The following is a 21,136-nucleotide window of genomic DNA, read 5'->3' as shown; positions in this document are numbered from 1 at the left end:
CAGGTAGTGCTTTGCAGTCTGGATTTTAATGTACCCCGGTGTGGCTGGAGGCCGAGGCGGGTTGTCTCAGATGGCAGTAGTCGTGGCCTGTCGTCAGGGGGCAGGGCCTTCAGGAGGAGCACGGGAACCACCTGCTGTCGGCGGCTCTGCTGCCCCAGGGTTCCACTTTTTCACTGGGAAGGGTCCTGGGTGCAGGGTCATGGTCATCGTTACCACTGCGTGCTAATTGACACGGTGAACCCCCACAAGCCCACCTCTGAAACGAGCCTGAAGGAAGCTGGCTCTGGAAGTGCTGCCCCCCCCACCCCCAGAAAATTTGGGTGGAAATGGATGATTGGGTTGGAGGGACAGCCAGCGGCCTGCGCACCAGCAAGGCCCTGGTCAGAATCGGCAGCACGTGCCCTGAGGTTCCTTCCCGCCTGGCCCTGGCCATGGGGTTGTCCTCAGATGAGCCAGCTGCAACTCCGCCGTAGGAGGCCACTGCAAAGCCACTGCGAAGCCACCTTCCCCCAGCTAGGGCTGACTGCAGGAGCCCGCGGGTGGTGCTTGGCCGGGCGCCTGGAAAGTGTTGCAAACCCCACCCAGCACGGCCCGGGGGAGTGCTCCAGCAGCAGGGGCTGCTCCTCTCCGCGTTCTTTGGATTCCTGTGTATTTGAGATATTTACCTTCTTCTCAGGACTTGAGCTTAAGCTTTGCCCACCAGAGACCAATACCACGCAGCCGCACGCTGCACTTCCTAGACCACCCCGGTGACCCGGTGATTAAAGCTGCACAGGGCTTGTAGAAGGAGGACTGTGTTGGAAATCACGCTCCACTGTAATTCAAGAGCAGGTTTCTTTATAGCGGGACACAGTTGGTTTCAGGCACATGTGGAAAAGGAAAAAAAAACAGGCCTGTAATTTTGGCAGGGCACCAAGGGCCAGATGTTAAACGTACTGACCACAAGATGGCTATGGTTATCGCTCTCCAACCTGAATTCAAAGTATTATTTTACTCAGTGCTGCTGTCTGTTCCTTTCTTTCTGCCAGGTCCCCAGCCTATGTGAAGATCTCCTGTCTTCTGTTGACCAGCCACTGAAAATTGCCAGAGACAAGGTGGTGGGAAAGGATTACCTATTGTGTGACTACAACAGAGATGGGGACTCCTATAGGTGAGCTCACACCCAGGAGTGCCACCTGCTGCCGCAGCTCAGAACCCTGGACTCCACCGGGCTGCCTGGGGCCCAGCCATCCCTCTCTCTGTCTGTCTTTCTGTCCTCTTCTTTCCTCTCTTCCTTCTCCCTCCCTGGCTCCGTCTGGCTCTTCATCCTCTCAACAAGCAGGTGTGTGCAGAGTGCCTCTGTGATGGCCTCACGACTCACAGTCTGATGGGAGAGGGGCGGAGTGCAGGTGATGGGTGCCCTGAACTTGGGGTCCGTGTTTAAGGGATCCAGCTCTGTCAGATACGCACCTCTCCCTCCTCTTCCCACCACCAAGCTCTGGGCTGTAAATAGCCAAGTTGACATTAGCCCCTATCCTGGGAGACACAGGCAGCCCCTGGTGACCCTGTAGCCTGTCCAGAGATTAGAGGTGGCACAGAGGAAGCCATGGTCAGCTCCAGGAGAATTTGTCAGCTCCAGGAGGACTTGTTCAAGGAAGCGATGAGCTCTAGCCTTCTTTTTGGTTTTTTCAGTGCTGGGGATTGAAACCAGGGCCTCAAAAGCACTCTATCACTGAGCCACATCCCCGCCTTTTTTTAGTTTTTATTTTGAGAAAGGGGCTAAGTTGCCCAGGCTGGCCTTGAATTTGTGATCCTCCTGCCTCAGCCTTCTGGTTGCCAGGGTTGCAGGTGTGCACCATGCACCACCATGCTTGGCTGATCTGGGTTTTTAAGGGGATGTGGGAGTTATTCCTAAGAGTAGGAATCCCTAACGCAGTCCCGTATCTCCATGCTTCGAGAACGGTGGAGGACACAGTGTGCTGCAGTTTTAGTAGAGACCACCTGGCCTCAGTCCTGGGACTTCAGCCTAGTGCTGTTGCTGGAGGGGGTGCCAGGGGTGTAAGTAGAAGCAGGAAGAATGACTTGCAGTCGGCCTGTGTGGGCTCCAGGCCAGCACTGCTCCCCAGGGCACCAGGACTTTGACAAATCAGTTGTTGTCTCTGGGCTGTTTTCTCCTCTATAACACAGTAATAGTTTAGTACTCGTGCGTGCAGCAGAACGAGCGGTGGCATCTTTCTCTGAGCATGTCCTGTGCACCAAGCACTGCTCTGAGTCTCTCTCCTGTGGCGTCTGGATCCTAGTGAGGAAGCCAGACAGCACATGCACAAGTAATACAGACTCTGAAATTGCTGCCAAAGAAAGCAGAGGACAAGACGGCTGCAGAGGGAAGGCTCACCTGTAAGGAAAGAATTCAGTCACATACAGGTCAGCCGAAGAGCTCTGCTGGCATTAAGGCCCTGGGTGGGGCCGGCAGAGGACCCGGAGGCAGTGAGGGTGGGAGATGAGATCAGAGGCGTGGTGGGGCAGGCACGCAAGACCTGGAAGGCAGGCCAAGGCTTCTCAGGGAAATCAAAAGAAATAGCACACAAACTGTGGATCAGTGTAGAGCTCATCATATATTTAAAAGGTTTAATTTATACGTATTTCCTTCTTATCATCAGTGGAAGTGAGTTAGAGTGTCAGTTGGCCTATTTCAGGCTCCTGATGGGGAATAGGATGAGACTGAGATGGGTGCCATAAGGTGGGCGGAGGGTGGAGAGGGTGAATGTGAAGGGTGGTGCCAGGCATTGGGCCTGGGCAGTTGGAAAGTGGGGCCACTGTTGTTAGAAAGAAAGATGGCTCAGGCAAGAACAAGTCTGGGGACACTTCATGCTTGAGGTGCCCTTGGATTGAAATGGAGATGCCAGATGGGCACAAATACATGGTTGAGTTTCCCAAGAGGGTTTGGGGCTGGAGAGAAAACTGTAGACGTCCTGCATGGAGCTGGTGGCGTAGCCCTTGGCAGGTAAGTTCACAGCACAGTGTTCAGGGCAGTCCTCAGAAGCCTCCAAGGAGATGGGAGGAACAGCCCTTGGAGAGAGACGTCCAGTGACCGTGGTGGGTGGTCTGAAAGGCCGGGGAGCATGTGCTCCCTGGCATCTCCTGAGCCCTGGCACCGGGCTCAGAGACTTCCTGGAAGAAGTGGTCCTTGAGCTGAGTCGTTTGATGGTTATGTTTCTTTCCACCGCGGAGTCCTGCGTAAGGTAGCATGGGAACCCGTGAAGCATGGGGTGGTGTCCACTCCCAACCAGGCTCCAGCCCAGCAGCCCCTCCAGGGTGCCCCCCGTGAGGCACCAGTGGGCTCGAGGGAGCTGAGCCTTCACAGAGAAGTGTGGGTATCGGGCAGAGGCTGTCTTTCCTCTCTCCCCTTCTCAGTTTGAAACTTCAAGGTCTTCTGATTTTCTCCACACATTTCCATCCTGTGTTTGATCGTTCGCTTAAATAAGATCCTTATGGTGTGGCTGCTGCCAGGAGCGCTGTTTGAAACCTGTTAGCTGAAACAAAAAGCCTTCTCGGGGGGAAATGAAAGGCCTGACTTTTGAAATCTAAGCGTTCCTGTCCATCTGTCTTTTCTCAAATGGCCTCCATTTAAGCTCTTAAATGTGTTCTGAGTGCCCCTTCCACTAAGCATATTCTGGGTAATGTTATGATTTTTTCCCCCAGCTACAATTACCCTGGCTCCAGGACTGACGGCTTGAAATGCTGTCGTCTGTGAGCCATAAGAACTGCGAGCTACAGACCTCTTGAAAATTGCAGGCCCCCCGTCTGCAAGAGGATAGGCTCTCGTGTCTCCTCACATTGCCATAGTGGGCAGATCTTCAGGCCCAGGGATGATGACAGCCCTTTAACTGTGGGAACACCCAGTCATGAGGAGAGTCTCAGAGGAGCAGGCGGAAGTGGGAGTTCAGGCTCCCACTCAGGCTCTCGCCCGCTGTGCCTCCTGGGGGGACCAGGCCTCGTTTACAGGTGAACAGTGACGCCACTGACAGCTTCACCTGCACCCTTGTCTCTGAGATCTGATAAGAGGCTTTGAGAGAGGCCTCACAGCGTTCCCTGGCTGGTCCCATCCTGGGCTTCAGCCATGGGCATGCGCAGCCATGCCCAGTTTTGTTTTGGTTTTAGATGCATGCGTGTCCCTGAGCAGAACAGATAGCCGCTGTCTCTGTTGGCTGGGGGACTGTCTGCAGGGCCCTGCTACAGGGATCTGGCAGCATTCCCTGAAGCTAATGCACTGATGGGTGCTGGAGCAGATATCTCCTGCCCTCTTTCTCAAGAGACTCCTGAGGGCCAGGCAGGGCAAGGGCCTCAGTGACAGTGACAGTCCACATCTGGTTGGAGGAAGTGGTCCCATCTGCTTTTCAGGGGAAGAAAGTGCAATTCTTCTATTAATGCTTTTTAACGAGCATGGGGTAGAGGCCAGGCATGTTCTAGGTGGAGAACAGAACAGGAGAGGCCTCCCCCTCGGAGCTGGTGCCCAAAAGTCAGCTACTAGATTTAAGCTCATTCAGATGGAGGTGCAGCCCCCTGGCATCACCAGCCGCGTTTCCAGTACTTGGAAGCCTTGTGTGGCTCCTGGCTGTCTTGTCAGCCAAGGCCGATATAGAACATTCCCATCCTCACAGTGGGCTCCATCTGGTGGCAGTTTTCCAAGGATAAACCAGCAAGTTCCAGGACAGGAGCCAGCATATCCACCTAAGCTCAGGAGGGGAAAGGCACCGTCCCTGTCCAGGCCACCTGGGCCCCGGCTCGTATGTGCACATCCAGTGTGACCGTTAGCTCGTGCTGGTCGCAGGGCTGGTCCTGGGGCAGCCACGGAGTTTCCCATTGTGCAGAGTCTCCACCAGCTCTGTGAGCAGGGTGGGGTCGGCAGCCCTAAGGCTCCTGCTCTGGGTGGTCAGCAGCTGCTGCCTGGAGACCCTTCTCTTATGGTGCAGCCTCTGAGAAGGCAGCGACTCTGCCTGAGGATGCTTAGTCTAGTTCTGTTTTCAGCAAGATTCACTGACATAGCTTCCTGGCAGAGCCTCAGTTACCAGGAAGAAAGACTTGTACATAGAATTCCTTTTAACTGGGGCTCAGAGGTGGTAACACCTTTCCTTCAGGCATCAGACCCTTCCCACATTGGCAGGTGGACAGCATGGTTCCTAGTGGCAGGAACATCATGGCATTCGTGCTCAGGAGCTGAGAGGCTTCTCCCCAGCTCCCTCCTGCCGCCTCCTCCTCCTCCTCCTCCTCCTCATTCTTTCGCCTTTCTAATTCCATTCCTCTCAACGCCCAACCCTGTGAATGCCACCTGCAGAAACTAAGAAGTGGACCTTTTCCTTAAGCCCTCCCAGGTCTCTGTCTGACTAAATGCTTTCCTGATGGGGCAAAATACATTGTAAGAAGTGCTGTAAGTCTTTGGACTGGGAAGAGAGAGGCTGGCTCTCATTTCGTCCAGTCTTCCTGTGTGAGTAGCCCTGGGTGCTGGGAAACTGCCTCTGCCACCAGGCAGCACCCGCGCCCAGGTTTCCTAACGTCTGCAGCATTTCCCGGTTGGATCTGGCTCTCTTGCCTGCTGCCACCTGACGGCTCTCTTCTTACTACTTACTGTGTAAGAAGGTCTTGGGAGCAGTTTATCTAGAGCCGCCAGCAGGTCAGGGAGGAGGGGGCGTCCGTTGATGAACAAAAAGGAAACTTAGTGGGAAGGGAAAAGCTGACAGCTGAGCACTTCCTGTAGGCCAGGCTGCCACCCAGGTTTGACACTGAGAGTCCCTCGCAGCATCGCTGTGAAGCAGCCCTGGTACGTGAGGGATGAGGTTCAGACCAAGTAACATGCTGCTGTTACGCAGTTGCAGGAGAGGCTCCCCCTCTGGGCCTTTGCTCTGCACACCTCCGGAGAGCCCTCTTGGATGCCAGGGCCTGGAGACATCTTTGCTGTAGGTAATGGCTTTGCCTCTGAAATTTCAGGCAGCTGGGACTTAGGCTTGTTGCTCAGTGGCAACTTCTTTCTGGACCGATCAGTGACCACCCCTCCTTTCTGCCCTCCAGGTCACCATGGAGTAACAAGTACGATCCTCCTTTGGAAGATGGGGCCATGCCATCTGCTCGGCTGAGAAAGCTAGAAGTGGAGGCCAACAATGCCTTTGACCAGTACCGAGACCTGTGAGTGCCCCTGCCCTTGCACCTCACTCTCAAGGTTAACAAGTGGCCAGGTCAAGCCATTTCCCCTGGGTCTGTTGCCTAAGTGAAGGTCAGGACCACCCATGGCAGGGTGCGGGCACCATATTTTTTTAATTGAGTCAGCTCTTGATCACTCACCACAGAATGCCACCTTCTGCAGACTTGTGTGTCACTCTGTGTCACAGTTCATAACCACAGCAAGCACCATCGAGATATACCTGTTGTGTGCAAGACACAGCCAGATGTTTTGCATACTTATGGTCTCAAGACCTCACAATGTCACAGCTGTGTTAGTCCCCATGTTTCAGATAAAGAAACTAAGAGGCAGAACTGTTTAGGTACTTGTCCAAGGCAAGTGGCAGAGGCAGGACTCATCCTTAGATCCAGTTCCAGAGACCTGCCTTTTACCAACCGCATGCTCAGGGAGCTGGGAGGCCCGCTGCCAGCTTGACTACTGGGCAGGACGAGGCGAGGTCTTAGGCAGTGGAGCTGCGGCACCCCACTCCAGACTGACAGCTGAACCTGGAGTCGATCCGGCCTTGGCCCCTGCCTTGAGAAAGTGTGGTTGCTGATCTGTTTAGATTCCCTTCTGCTCCTGTGTGATCTTTCCTACCGCCACCACACCACCAGAACGATGGGTCACTTAATCAGGCTCCAGAGGAGACTGGCTGTCCTCTCACATGGTAAATTCCATACCAAAAATATCATGAAACCGCACAACATGCAGCACTAGCTCAGTCCCCGTCCCTTCCTGGAGGATGGCGGTCGGCATGCTTCCTCCCGCAGGAGGCTGGACAGAGCCTTCCAGGCTTTGCAGGACACCAGGGTCATTCTTTTTATTTTATTTTTTTATAACCCATAATAAATGTAAAAATTACCTCCCTAGCTCTGAGGAGGGTGGGATTTGGCCCTGGGTCTGTAGTTGACTGACTCTGGTCTCATATGTAGACAAGAGAATGAAAATAAGAGAAATGGTACATCGGAACAGCTGAACCTGTGTCAGGGGTTGGGGTGCTGAGGGCTGCACCCAGGGCACGCTACAACTGAGCTGTACCCGTCTTTTTTCCTTTTAATTTTTTGGGGGTATTGGGGATTGAACCCAGGGGCACTTGACCCCTGAGCCACTTCCCCAGCCCTATTTTGTATTTTATTTATAGTCAGGGCCTCACTGAGTTGCTAAGCGCCTCAGTGTTGTTGAGACTGCTTTGAACTCACTATCCTCCTGCCTCAGCCTCCTGAGTTGCTGGGATTACAGATGTGGCACAGTGCCAGGCTAAAAAAATGTCTTTCAGAAACTAGTTTAGGATGGAAAGTGATGCTTATCAAGATCTGACACACAGGCCAGGTGTAGTGGCCTACGCCTTTATTCCCAGTCACCCTTTCACATTGGTAAATGGGCTCAGGCAAAGGAAAAATCCCTCTGAGGGAGGAGGCAGCTCATCCGATGCCGCCTCATGCCTGCTGGCCATGGTCACTCTGGGCAGCTACGTGAGAGCTAGGCCTGGTGGGAGATGCCAGATCCTCAGGCAGACTCACCCTGCCAGAAAGAAAAGGCATGATTGAGAGTCACCGCCGCCGCCGGAGCAAGACAGACCCGGTGCTGTGTCACGAGGGCTAAGCGAGCGAAGCTGCTGTTCCCAGGCCAGCTCCAGACTAAAAGTGGCCTGCGCCCCACCGCCTGGGACAGTCCCAGTGCTTTGGGATCCCTGGATCTCGTGGATTAACAGAGCTAAGACCACGCATGGCTTGTGCTGGGCCCCTCGACCACCCATCAGATGATGGGGAGCAGCCAGACTGCAGGACTCAGAGTCCTTCTTGAGGGGAAGGGGCTGCATGTTCATGGACTACACTTCCCTTTCAACCAGAAGGCCACACTGGACTTGCTCACAGAGACTTGGCATGCACATGTGCCCCCCTCCTCCCCCAGACAAGCAACAGGAGGCCCCGATGCCCTGACCCTGCTGTCTGTGGAGATGGGGGGGTGCTCCAACAGCATGTTGTGTGCACAGTGGAGTCGAGCTTCAGGCCTCCCTCCCTGTCCCATATCACAAGCCCTTTAACCTCGTCCTTACTTGAGGCTCTCTGTGGAAGGAGGTGGCAGTGAGCCCAGGAGACATGGGGGGGAACCACGATGTGCACCAGGCAGCCTTGGCCCACGCCGCCCCTCAGAGACAGGGGCTGCTTGCTGTCTCCCCGAGGGCCTCGCTTCAGGCCCCAGCTTTGATCTCTGAGTCTGTCAAGGCTTTGACTTTGCAGGGAATTGGAGCCAATAACTGGCATGTGGAATCGGTATGGTCAGTGACGGAGCTGGGGCTGGGGACAGCTGGCTCTCAGGCCCTCTGGCTTGTAATTCCTGTGGGGATTCCTATGGATCCTCCTCTCAGCCTGTGCACAGCATTTTCAGTTGTGGGCTGAGGCTGGCAGCTGGGAGTGTGGCTCTTCCCCAAGTGGACAGGAGGCAAGTGGGAGCCCAGGAAGCTAAGCCGGGTATCCAGCATGGCTCCTTTAAAGCCCAGGAGTTCTGGGTCTCCGTGCACCTGGTGCCCCCAGCCGTCGTTGGTCCCCAGCTCAGTCAGTCCCGGGCAGAAGGAACACATGGTCCTTTCCCCGTGAGGGCATCTGTCAAGCAGCTGTTGACGGCACTCCCCAGACAGTCCTGTTTTTACAGTAAGAGGGTCAGGTTGTTGCAAAGCTGGGAGACGATGGGTGTATTTTGCTAGAGGTTGAGGCTTAGACAACGGAATCACCTACTCTAAGTCATCTTGAATTTCGTTACTTCCACCCTGGTCCCAGCATCTCTGCTGTTCTCACCCTGTCCCCCAAGCCCTAGGATGGCTGTCACATCACAATTTGCTTGTGAGGTCCAAGCATGGTGTAGCCTCTTGGTTGTGGAACCTTGTGCTGTGACCTGAGTGAGGGAGAAGGACCTAGAAATGGAGCTTCCAATGCAAGCCACATGCTCACAGCTGCCAGAGAAACCAGAGGTGAGCCACGGGCCTGCTACGAGCCCCAGGCTCAGCACGTGGACGCTTCCAGTTCCAGGGAAAGCAGGGAGCCCGGTTGTTCCAGCTTGCTCACTGGGTCTCGCCTGACCTCTGTTGGCCAGGTTCTGCCTGGGATCAGATGTTCTAACCCAAGGGGCTGACACCACTCTCTTCTAAAGATGACAGCTGCCATCCTTGCCAGCCGTCGTGCCCCATGCCCTAAAATCCTCGGCCCTTGGCTTGAGCAGATAATACTTTGAAACATGTGGATGTAATTTATTGGCCTTCTGAGTTAATTTTAGTGGGTGTGTGCAATTGATTGAAATCAAGACTTAATGAAGGCCAGAGTTTGGGGGTGGAGGAGCAGGGCGGGAGGCGTTTGGTGTTCTTCCTTGTTTTGGGTTTGAGATAAACTTCAAAAGCTTTAATTAGCTTTTCTAATCTACCCTCCTTGTCTGGAAGAAGTTTATAGAGTAAAACAAAGCTGGTATCCCTGTGGCAGTCCCAGAACCGAGGTCTCTCAGGAGCATCCAGGTGCTTGGTAAATGGGCCTTCTCAGGCCTCCACCTGTCTGGTTTAATGACATTTGAGCTACCCTGGCCCAGGAGGGGTGGGCACCCGTATTAGTATGTAAAGTTTGTCGTCTTGGTCTCGCTGGGTCCCTGAAACTGTATGTTCCCAGCCCCCGGGTACCTAGGGGACATGAGCACTGTGTCAGTACTGTGCAAAATTGCAAATAGTGGGTGTTCGGGGAAGGGGTCTGAGGAAACCTGCAGAAGCGTGAGAAGCAGTAGCTGAGGCGCACAGAGGGCCTCCCGTGCAGGAGGTCCAGACCCTCACCATGATCTGAGACCGGACCACAGAACAGGCAGGACCTTGGCTTTAAAAGAGATTTGGACTTTAGGCTGTTCTGCTGAGTGACTTTGGTCACCCTCTCTGAGCTGCTGCTTGCCTCTCCTGTGAGGCTGGAAGGCTGTCGTGAGGTATCTACCACTGCAGCCCCTCGCAGTCAGGTGGCACCCTCGGGTGCCAGGGTAGCAGCATCGTGATTCCGCAGCAGCTCTCCGTAGAGACATCCCCCTCTCTCTGCTCACAGTGGTGGGTGTGGGCTATTTGGGCAGCAGACTTGGTGAGGTGGGCCCCTCGTGCCACTGGCCGTGCTGGAAGGCCGTGCTCGGCCACCAGCCACTCGACCTCGAGGACAGCTGTCCAAAAAGTGGAGCTCTGACTCTTGCCGGGTCCACCCTGGGGCACAGTGAGACGCCTGCAGCCCGCCATGTGTGGGTGAGGGGAGCCACCTTTCCTTAGACTCTCGCAGGTGCAGCCTCCATGGCATCGACCTGGCCCTGCCCTCCCAAGGCTTCTCAGCAGAGCTGAAAAGAGCCAGTGAACAACGCTGTGCCGTCGGCGAGGCGAGCAGGGGGCTGCGGTAGGAGGAGCAGTCAGGGCCTGGGGGAGGCGGCCGTGCAGGTGGCCCGCACAGGTGAGAGCGGGCTCAGCAGGCCTGGGACGCTCCTTCCAGAGCCTGCGGGCAAGGCCTGCCTGCTTGATGAAAGTGGCTCCCAGGCGGGGGTCGGTCTGAACTCGGTGGTCAGTCTGAACTCGTCTGCCTTCCAGGAGTCTCAGGGTTTAATGCATGCGTAAATAAATACGCAGAGTCCTGGGCACCCGCCCTCCACGCAGCCTCCGCTGCATAGCCACGATGTCACACGCTCCTGAGGAGTGTGCAAGCTGCTGCCTGGGTTCTCTGGCTCCTGCCTGGGTGTGCTGTCCCTCAGTGGATTTGACTTTGTGTCCTTCACTCCAGTTTCTTGGCCCTGAGGACAGCACCCTGCTGGTCCTGTGCTTCCTCATGTATCCTCAAACCTCAAGCGCTCTTGAGGCCACACAGCCACAGACCTGGCGGGGGTGGCCAGGGCAGTGCTCTGGGCAGTGGAGAGCCCACAGGGATGGTTCTAGGTGATTGTAGTCTAACAAGTAAGGCCACAGCGGGGCTTGGGTGGTGGGAGACATACAGACCTGGGTGTCATTCTGAGGCCTCTCAGGTTTGGTGCTGAGGTCCAGAGCTGAGAAGCCAGGGCAGGAAAGACTGGCTGTCTGGTTGGTGGTGTTTGTCACGTGCTGTTGATCTCCAGCCGTGCAGAGGCCTCAGCACTCCCTGCCTGCTGTGGGCCTGCACAAAAGTCCTGGTAGCAGCGGGACCCCAGACTCGCTGCACTTAATGTCAACTGAGCACGGAGACCATCCAGAGAAGCTCCCGGCCTGGAGAAGTGGAGGGAGCCTGCCTCCCGCTCTCCAGTGAGCTTCAGCTTAGAAAGTGAGCAGCTGCTGCAGTTCCCAGAGCTAGAGGGAATCTAGGCAGGAGAAGCCGCGTGTTGCCCTCTCTGGGGACTAGTGACAGCACCCACTATAGCCTCTGCAGCTGGCATCCTGAGGCTGCCTTGGCTGCACTGTCTGCTTTTCATCTGCTAAAAGAAAGTTAAATGGAAAACAGGAGTGAAGAAAACAAGTTCTCTTGTAAACATGGTCCCCCACATCAGCAGGACTCGGATTTCTCCAGGATTCCTGGGTTCCTGTGATCATATGGCACACAGTCGCATTTGGGTTTCTGCAGTTTTATGTGCTGTGACAAAAATTCTTCCCGGAAGCAGGGACCAGTGCCCTCCTGTGATCAGGTCCTAGTCCTGCCAGAGCCTCTGCAGTCGCCTAGCTAGGCTGCCTCTCAGACTCCTGTGATGGAAGGCCACACTAGGTGGAAGTATCAAGGTCTTGCAGAGGCTTTTTGAGGTGGAGGCTCTCCTGTCCAGAATTTCCAGTGGGGGTCAGTGGTGTGCCTGGCTTCCTGGCCAACCAGCAGACTCCTCTTCCTCCTCCTCAAGGCCATGGGCGTGCAGCGGCTGTGTGTGCACATTTAACTTGCGGGCCGAAGCTGTCCTGTTGCTGTGATGTGCCCTCCACTGCTGGCATGTCTCACAAGGCAGCTCAAGTGTGGGGCTGGTCCATAGCCTTGGCCAGCCACACCAGACGTCCTGTCCCAGCTGCCTGCTCCTCAGCATTCTGACTTGGGCAGGTTCCCTTCTATCTCTGGCCTACGGTTGTCTTAACTCTGAAATAAAGTGTACATGGCTCCTGGTCCAACGTAGATCCTTTGGATGATAGTGATGGCTTTGAAGCCCCAGAAATCTTACCTGTGGACTTGCTCATGGATGGCTAAACGGGGCCAGAGCCTTTCCATGTATTGTCCACGGACAGGGCGCTCGTGGTGGCCTGGGTGTGGATGCTCAGGCAAAGCACAGAACCAGAGACCAGAGCAGAGCGACGGCCCCTCCAGCCTTGCCATTGTTTCCAAAGAGGCCTTCATTTTTTTTTTCCTTTAAGTAAAAAAAGCCTCATAAAGAGGCTGTAAAGAGCGACAGCCGTGGTCCAGATGTGTGCTTCTAAGCGCAACTGGCATTAAAGTCGCACATGCCTAAGCCCGTCGGTATGTTTGCTCAAGGGATTGTTGCACCTGTGTGCGCTGGAGGAATTCTGCACAATACCTGTCCCGTGTACATGGGCAGCCTCGGGGGCACGTTTCCTGGTGAAAACAGCTGGCCTCAACACAACACAAGGGTGATCGGGTTTCACCCTCAGGTGTGGACAGGGCAGCCTGAGGCCCCGTGTTGCTCTGGCTCTGTTTGTGTGGAGCCAGCCTGGCCTCCCGCTGTGGGGATGAGGACCCTGCTCACCGCATGCAGCTCCCTGGGTTTCTGATGGACACTTCCTCGCAGTTCAGAACATGTCAAGGCTGTCGGTGTCCCCCACCCGGCCCGGAAGGAATGAACCTGATGAAAACAGATGGGCACCAAGGCCAGCACTTCTTGGTCACCTCCCTCCTGTCTCAGGGAGCTCGTTTCCTGGGTGCAGAGCACTTGCTCGGGCGCCTGCACAACCAGCATAGGAAGAGAGCCCTCTGTCCAGCCGTTCGTCATCGTGGCCTTCTGCAGCTCTGGACGCTGCTGGTAGTCGGTGGCCAGGCCTCAGATGCCTCTCCAAGCAAGTTGTAAGGGTGTTTAAGATGATCAGAAGAAGCAACTGCTGCTGTAGCTGGAGGCTGGGAAGGCACCAGAAGGTACTGTCTGAGCCAGAACCTCAGCCCGAAGTGGGTGGCACTGTCTCTGGGTATTATTCTCCCCCTCTGCTATGAAATTGGTCCTCAAGCCTGGGAGTTTTGCATGTGTGATCCCGTCCTCATCATGTCCACAGTGAAAAGTCCTCCATGACCACTTATCACAGGTCTTGCTGCTGCTGTTTGTTTAGGGAGATCTCAGAAACAGACCACATCCATGACCCAAGAACATGGATAGAAAATGGGGCAGTCTCATGGGATCTCCCAGCTTTAGACCTCTTGAGAGTGGGACTATGAGCTGGGCACCAGATGACAGAGGGCTCCACTCGTGTAGATTTTACTGACAGTTTTAGTCTGGACTCTTGGCTGGCATTTCAGGCCACCTCCTCTGTTCCCTGGTGTCTCCCTGAGGCAGCCTGGCAGCCCCTGAATCCTGTCAACTTGAAAGAAGTGCGGAGGACTGATCCACGCTGCCTGGACGCGGCTGTATTCTTCTTTGTCTTGACTCCTCCCTGCACCTCTGTTCCTAAGCCCCACAGCCTTCAAGGAAGGTGGCCCAGCTAGGGTGACAGCAGATATGGAGTCCCAGAAGACAAGTAGAAACGGTGGAGCCAGGTCTGTGAGAATGATTTGGAATGGACCTGCATGGAGAGTGATCTGTGGTCCAGTCCACCAAGTCCTTAAGTTGGGATGGGAGACAAGTCCCTGGCGACACGTGGGGAAGCGTTCCAGGCTCAGCGTACGCCGGCTGTGGCTGCAGGAATGTTGGCTGGGCCGCGACTGAGGAGCAGCAGCACCCCCGCCAGCCAGGTGCTGGTGCGCCAGCTTCGGGTTTGAGGGTGGTCCTCGCCTTCTGTCACCCTGGAGGTGCTGAGGAGGGAGAAACCAGAGTAGGCACTCACTGTCGTGGCTCACGAGGGGTGACAAAAGAGTAGGAAGGTAACAAAAGTAGTAGAAAAGAAAACTGAAGAAACCTTTGAGGAAAGGGCGTCAAGTAGTTTTGTGTGGCTCTAGAAGACAGAAAGTAGAAGTTGTCATTCAAGCCCAGAGAGAACTATTTGAGCTGTTCAGAACAAATGTTTGCCTTAGCAATGTGACGAACTCCCCATCGCTGGAGGTGAGTGAGCAGAGCTCTGACGGAGGCTTGATTAAGATGTTTAGAACCTGCGTGGCGCTCAGGGTCTGCTCATAGGGCCCCTGCTGCAGCCACAGAGCTTGGTGGTACCCAAGCTCCTTGATTTTATAGATGAGAAAACACGATCAGCCCTTGTACTTACCTCTTGCTGTGTTTCATAAAGCTGACCCCAGAGGAGACCCCTGTCCAGCATCTGCAGAACTTACCTCCCATGTCCCCCGCTTGTCTAGGTCTGTGGGCCTCTGCAGGCGGCCTAGATGTCAGGCTGGCGGTCCAAGTCTACAGAGCCTCCTGGCCTGAGCCCAGCCTGAGATGGTGGCCCAGCCAGGCAACAGCTGAAAGGCTGCGTCTGGGTGAACCCCAGAACTGTGGGGGTGGGTTCTAGGCCAGTGCTCTAACGTGCTTCCCAGCACATCTGTCCCTTTGGTTGTCTTGTGGCAGCTCTAGCATTGCACTTACTACCTGCCAGGAGCCTTTTTATGCGAACCTGGAATCCAGCCTGTAAGTACCCCAGGAGGCAGCTTAGGGAGGAGTGGAGGCCAGCTTCCAGGCCCACTCCAGGCCCATCCATCCATCGCACATGCAGCCTGGTGTCGGCCAGGTCTGCGGATTGGCTGATCCCTGATACAGCTCAGGTTCCCCAAACGAGTTCCATCCAAGGTCTCCACGCTCCTCGGCTGCGAGCACTCCATAACGCTTTTGGGGCCAAAATATTTTCTTCTTGCTTTTATGAAGTAGGTAATTTAAGTGTGAGGCATTGTTTTGCTTTTCCCTCCATTCCCCACAAGTCCTGTGCGGGAAGAGTTAACCTTCGACTGTGGCGTTAATCAGCTGGAAGAGCGGTTTTCAGGGGAAGTGACCAGGCCTCTGCTGTTCTTATTGACCCGTCAGGCTCTTAGCTGTTCCAGGGCCGGGCATCTGGGGATGGTGGAGAGTGAACCCAGCCCAGTGCCCAGCAAGTCTTGCCTTGTGCCCCCAGCCCATCTGGACAGAGGAGCCCCCTGGTGACCTGCTCTTTGGGGGCTTGTGAAACCTAGTTGTGATCATTGTCGCAGTATTTTCAAGTGGTGGGACCTAGAGCTGCAACCCCAAGTGGCCGGTCTCCTTCATGCCAGCTCCTGAATCCTCTGCCAGTCCGTTGCCTTAGCCGATGTCCATCCTTGCTGGGGAGGTCTTGGGAGCCACCAGGACTCTGGAACTATGACACTCGGTTGGTGGAGTTCACTTTCTGTGGACAGCAGCAGCGGGTGGCTCTGCCTTCCACTTCCAGTTGTGCCCGGCTTGCTCTGTCCTTCACCACTTGGGGTTTTCCTGGAACTGTCTGAGGCCCCCCACAGGCTGCTCCAGTCCAAGGTGACTTTTCCGAGGTCTTGGGAGATGGTGCTGCTCGTCCTGCTCACGGCGAGGCCTCTGAGGTCGTCCTTCGCCCTGGACTCCAGCCCTGAGCTCCCTGACGTGCCACCAGGAAGGGAGGCCGAGAGCCGCCCCACTTTCATCTTGGGCCTCCACGTCAAGCCGACGTCTTCATGCCACCCACGTGAGCAGAGACCCCACTGCTGGAACTCTGGGCTCTCCCCGCAGGCCTGCTCTGCTGAGCTGGGTAGTCTGCCCGGGGCTGTGGGGAGCTGGGGATCCCGAACTACCCAGGGCAGAGCCACACGGCCTGCTCCGCGCCCGGCCACATCGGATCCCTCCTTGAAAAGCCCCAGAGCAGGTCGCTGGGAGTGGCAGAGCCACCTTGTGGAAATAGCATGTTAGCATTTAAACAGTATTAACGCTGTTGGACTCATTAAAGACACAGAGGCCAGAAAAGTGCCTCCGTGTGTGTGCTGTTAGTTCTGGCGAGCAACTCCTCAGATGGCTTCATGTGGCTTCAGACAACATTTTAGCACATTCTTAAAATACCCACAAAAGCCTTTATGTAGAAACTCATAAATGTGAACCACAGAAAAAATATTTTTTTCCTTGTTTCATGTCCTTGTGATCAAAGTACAGTAGGTAAGAATAAATCTTCAAAATCTTGTTGAGGTCCCTCTTTAATTAATGCTTCACGCGCAGATTAGAACCATAAACTGTGTAACGGGGGACGTCTGTGCCCTGCAGACACCCCACCCCGCCACGCAAGGAGCTGTCCTGACAGCGCTCGCCAGAGAGGCTGGTGTGGCCCTTTCTGATCCCTCTGTCCTCACTGCTTTGTCTTAGAACATCACGTTGAGACTTGTGGCCGCTGGAGTCCCTGCAGGTCCTTTTGGTGCGTGCACAGGTCCATTCCTGAATTGTTGAGATGTTCGGGCCATAGCTGAGCGGGCTAGGTCCTGGCACGCCCGCCACCCCCACAGAGCGCGCCCGATGCACTCAGGGAGGGAGCGCCTTCAAAGGCAGCAGCCAGCAGCGTCGCCTCCACCTCCGCTGCCATCCGTTCTGTATTAAAAGTCAGATGTGCTGTAACGAGGATCCTGCCGTGGATACTGTCCCAGCTGTTGCTCACACAGCTCTGTGGGAAAGCGCTAGTGATGAGGTGCCAGGTGAAGAAGGCCGAGCTTGACACAGTGCCGTTGCCGTGCGGATGTCATGGAAAGATTAGGCCATGGACAATGACTGGAAGGGACTGTGGAAAAACCAGGTTTATGGGCATGTTGATTCACGGTATTGCGGGTTAATTTTTAAATTTCCTTCTTTTATAATGTGCTTGTAAAAAGTATTTTGGGGGATGGATAGTAACCCACAGGCGGTCACAGTTGAGCTTGCATGTCACCTCCTTCATCTCTGGCATTTGGAAAGGAGACCTGGTCTCTGCGGCCCACAGGGAAGCGGAGGTTGCCAGAGAGAAGCTGCCCAGCGTGGGAGCCGGGCCACAGGCTGGGGCGTTGGGGAAGTAGCCGGTTCCACCTTATCAAATATTAATGCTGCTGTTTCATTTTTTTCTGGAAGAAAGTAGAACACTAAGGGATGGTTGGAGGGGACAACCTTAGGCCACCTGGTGCTTTTTAACTGGTCACCAGATGGTGTGAACAGGGCTATCAAGCCACCAGGGTTCCTCCTGGTTCCCTTCAAGGGTAGCCCGACCCTGCTGCTTCCCAGTCCCCAGCACACAGAGGAGCGGCCCTCCCCGAAAGCAGACCTGGTGGGGAAACTGTTAGAACCAGGCCACTTGTCACCAACAGGAAGGTTCCCAGAAGGCTCCCCTCCTCCAGCCTCTTGAGTTGTTAACTTGTGACCCAAGCAAGTCACCAGAACGCAGGGGAACAAGCCAGAAGGATCACGCTGCCGGAGCACTGCAAAACTTCTTGTCCAGAAGAGCTCCCATCTAGAGGTGACCGAGCGATCTCCACATGACCCAGGAGCATTCCAGAGTGGCCTCGTGTGTGCCCATTGCAGAGCTGGTCCCGAGGAGGATGGCTCCTCAGAGGGAGAGGGGACCTCAGTCCTGAGCCACAGCACTTCTCTGCTTGATTCACCCACCGGGGAAGGGGAGTTGGAGAGAGATTAGGAACAAGGGCATTTGTGTTCCAGAGCAGGGTCCCTGTGCGCCCAGTGTGGGCTGGTGTCCCAGGCTTTGTCCCTGCGTGCTGTACTTCTCCCAGCCCACACTGTCTGAAGCCGCCTCCGCGGCACAGCCAGCACTGAGCTCTGTGTCTATCACCTCGAGGTACACCTAGTGGGTGCTCACTAAGGGGACAGGCCTGCTCTCTTCCATCCATGCCACTGGGAGGCAGGCCAAGAATATGACCGCTTGACCGCATGCAGGAAGTGGGATGAAGAAGTAGTGACAGGATGTGGTCCTGCAAAAGAGGGCTGGCCTCTGTCCTGAGGGACTCCAGAAGGGAGGGGTAGGTTGGCCCCCTGGGCAGGAGGCTGGGGGAGCACTCACAGGTCAGCGAGGCGCCCAGTGGTGTGAGCATGTGCAGGAGGTTCCCTCCTGGGTAGAGCGGCTGCTCCCTTGGTCTGATCTGCATCTATTATGTGCTGACCTGTAGAAGAAACATTGTAGTTAGAAATAGTTTTACACTTAGGCAAAATTGCAAAACAGTGTAATGGGCCCTTGGTGTCTGCAGTGGTTTGGTTCCAGGACACCCTCACCCCACCCACGGAGTGCTCAGATGCTCGTGTCCCTCATGTAAAAGTCCATACATCTCAGTACAGATGCAATTTTTTTTCTTTTTTTGAATATTTTCAATCCAAAATTGGTTGAGTCCAAGGATGTGGAAGCTGTAGCTACGGAGGGCGACACACCAGAGCTCTGCACACCTCCGCCCCTGCACACCTCCACCCCTGTGCTCTGCACACTGGCACTTGCCACGTGCCTTTCTTTATTGTAGAACAGCTGTGTCAGGGTGTAATTCACAGATGCGTGTTCGTTTTGGGTACTTTTATTTTAACGTCAGAAACAACAGTGATTATTTGTCGGTTATCTACTTTCCTTTATTGTTTTGATTTCTTCCCTCAACAGTTCTGTAAGTAGATGTTTTCCCCATGGTCCAAGTTCACATAGCTGCTCCCCAGTCGCCCTCAGCAGGTCATTGCTTGCTGAGCACCCCACAGCTTTGGGCCGTGTCTTGAGCCTGCTGTACACCTGCGGCCAGCCTGTGGGCTGCCGGGCCTGAGGTCCCGTGGTGGCGCCACCCCTGCTGGCCCGCTCCCCGAGATGCCTGCTCCACTGTTCTCTCAGGGCTTCTGTGGTCCCACAGGCCCTGGGCTTTCTGGTAAAAAGACCCGTGATTCTGACCTCTCAGGACAGAGCTTGCAGTCCATGCAGCTGGTTCCGCCCTCCAGATCTCTCCTCAGGGAGCTCCTCAGCCACAGCAGTAGACGTGGGCCCTGGGGCTTGGGATCCCGGCTCATTAGCTGTCCTCTCGGCCTTTTCTTTCCCTCTTCCCTTTGATCATAATCAGGGACTTCCCATATTGACTTGGAGCTGAGGAGGAAGCTCTTGTCCTGAATCTAGCCTTCGATTCTGGTTGGGGTTTTGTAGCAAATTGTTTTAAAGAACTGACAGGAGAGCCTGGGGTTTGACTCAGTGCTAGAGCACTTGCCTGGCACGTGCCAAGGCCCTGGGTTCAATTCCTAGCAGTCACTAAAAAAAAAAAAAAAAAAAACCACCACTACCACCAATAGGAGCCTTGGCCTGCCTGGCTGGGAGGCAGGGTGGCTGTGTTTTCCCATTTCCCTTCTCAGAGAGCCTTCCCATCGAATATCAGATGGAGTCATCTGCAGTAATGACTATTCCAGCAGCAGTGGCTTCCATTGATGGTCTGCTGTGTCACTCACTGTGATGAACCCTTTATCTGGGCAGAATCTGAAGCCCAGAGATGTTTAGTAAGATTAACAAAGACACAGAGCTCAAAATCAAGGGATTATGACTCCTAATCCCTTGCTCCTTCTGTTATCCCATTAAGGATGCAGCACCCTCTTCTAACTAAAGGGTGATCAAGGTACATCCAAGGATGGGCCCTGGAAGCATTACAGGGAGGGTCCTTAATCCCAGACCGTTGTCTAAGTGCGTCCTTGCCAGGTGACAGCCCAGGACTCAGGCTGATGATCTGTAACTCAACCTGGCCTCTCATGGGCACACGGCTGTCTCTTGCAGGTATTTTGAAGGCGGTGTCTCATCTGTCTACCTCTGGGATCTGGATCACGGCTTTGCTGGAGTGATCCTCATAAAGAAGGCTGGAGATGGATCCAAGAAGATCAAGGGCTGCTGGGACTCCATCCATGTGGTAGAAGTGCAGGTACAGCCTCCCCATCAGCTGGCAGCCAAGGCCTCAGTACAGCAGTACAGCCCCGTTGTCCAGCAGGTGTTCCCCTGAGGGGCCTGCTGTGATGGATAACAGTGCCCGGATGGCATTTAGTCAAGATTGCAGTGGTCATTGAAGATAAAGATCCTGAAAGGACCTACTATGTGAGACTGTAGGTCTGCCCTTCAAAAGCCATTTGGGATTTTTTTAAATATATTTTTTAGTTTTAGGTGGACACAATATCTTTATTTTCTTTTATGTGGTGCTGAGGATCAAACCCAGTGCCTCATGCATGCCAGGCGAGCGCGCTACCACTTGAGCCACATCCTGAGCCCACCATTTGGGATTTTTAAGGAAGGTAGTGCTGCAGCGGTGACTCAGAAAGTGGCACATTAGGGTGACCCTGAATTCGGGGGCCACTTGAGGCCCTCCTCAGCTTGGTTTGCACCCCAGTTCTGATCTCTGTCTCATTCCCCCAGGAGAAGTCCAGTGGCCGCACTGCCCATTACAAGTTGACCTCCACGGTGATGCTGTGGCTGCAAACCAACAAATCCGGCTCGGGCACCATGAATCTCGGAGGCAGCCTCACCAGACAGGTAGAGTTCCTGTTGGCAACCTCTTGCCTGTGTCCACGGTGGCCAGCCTCAGAGCTGACCTTCTGTGGGACAGGCAAGCAGTTCTCACTTGGGTTGGGCGGATTTGACCAGCTGTAAATCCACGTCAGTTTGCAGATCAGCGCTCAGAGCTACATGCACCGCACACTCCTGTCCTTTCCCAGCTGGCTCCTTGCTAGTAGGATAAGGCTCAGCCATGGTTTCTTCTCACTTACCAGGGTCACCTCACCCTGTGCTCCAGGCACATGTTGTGCTCTGAGAGGGGGTGCACTGCTCCACTTGGCATCCCTGTGGCCAAAACTGGCCACCAAGTCAGGTCACCTCAGCTCTGAGTCACTCTTCAGCAGCTCAGGGTCTCTGCATCTCGCTGTTCAGCCCAGTCT

General features: G+C 54.8%; 1 protein-coding gene across 3 annotated transcripts in view; it reads left to right on the top strand.

The window, feature by feature from the left end:
* Capzb (capping actin protein of muscle Z-line subunit beta) overlaps positions 1-21,136 on the top strand; it is a 116,164-nt gene that overhangs the window by 77,806 nt on the left and 17,222 nt on the right. For all 3 annotated transcript variants that reach the window (XM_078025455.1, XM_078025453.1, XM_078025454.1), the window contains exons 3-6: positions 1,029-1,150; positions 6,046-6,159; positions 19,992-20,133; positions 20,619-20,735. In XM_078025455.1, coding sequence (XP_077881581.1) covers positions 1,029-1,150; positions 6,046-6,159; positions 19,992-20,133; positions 20,619-20,735 — 495 coding nt within the window. The remainder of the gene's footprint in view (positions 1-1,028; positions 1,151-6,045; positions 6,160-19,991; positions 20,134-20,618; positions 20,736-21,136) is intronic.

The sequence above is a fragment of the Ictidomys tridecemlineatus genome, chromosome 11, assembly GCF_052094955.1.
Source record: "Ictidomys tridecemlineatus isolate mIctTri1 chromosome 11, mIctTri1.hap1, whole genome shotgun sequence".
Lineage (NCBI taxonomy): Eukaryota > Metazoa > Chordata > Mammalia > Rodentia > Sciuridae > Ictidomys > Ictidomys tridecemlineatus.
Note: the sequence above shows the minus strand (reverse complement) of the source record. Positions and strands in the feature narration are given on the sequence as shown.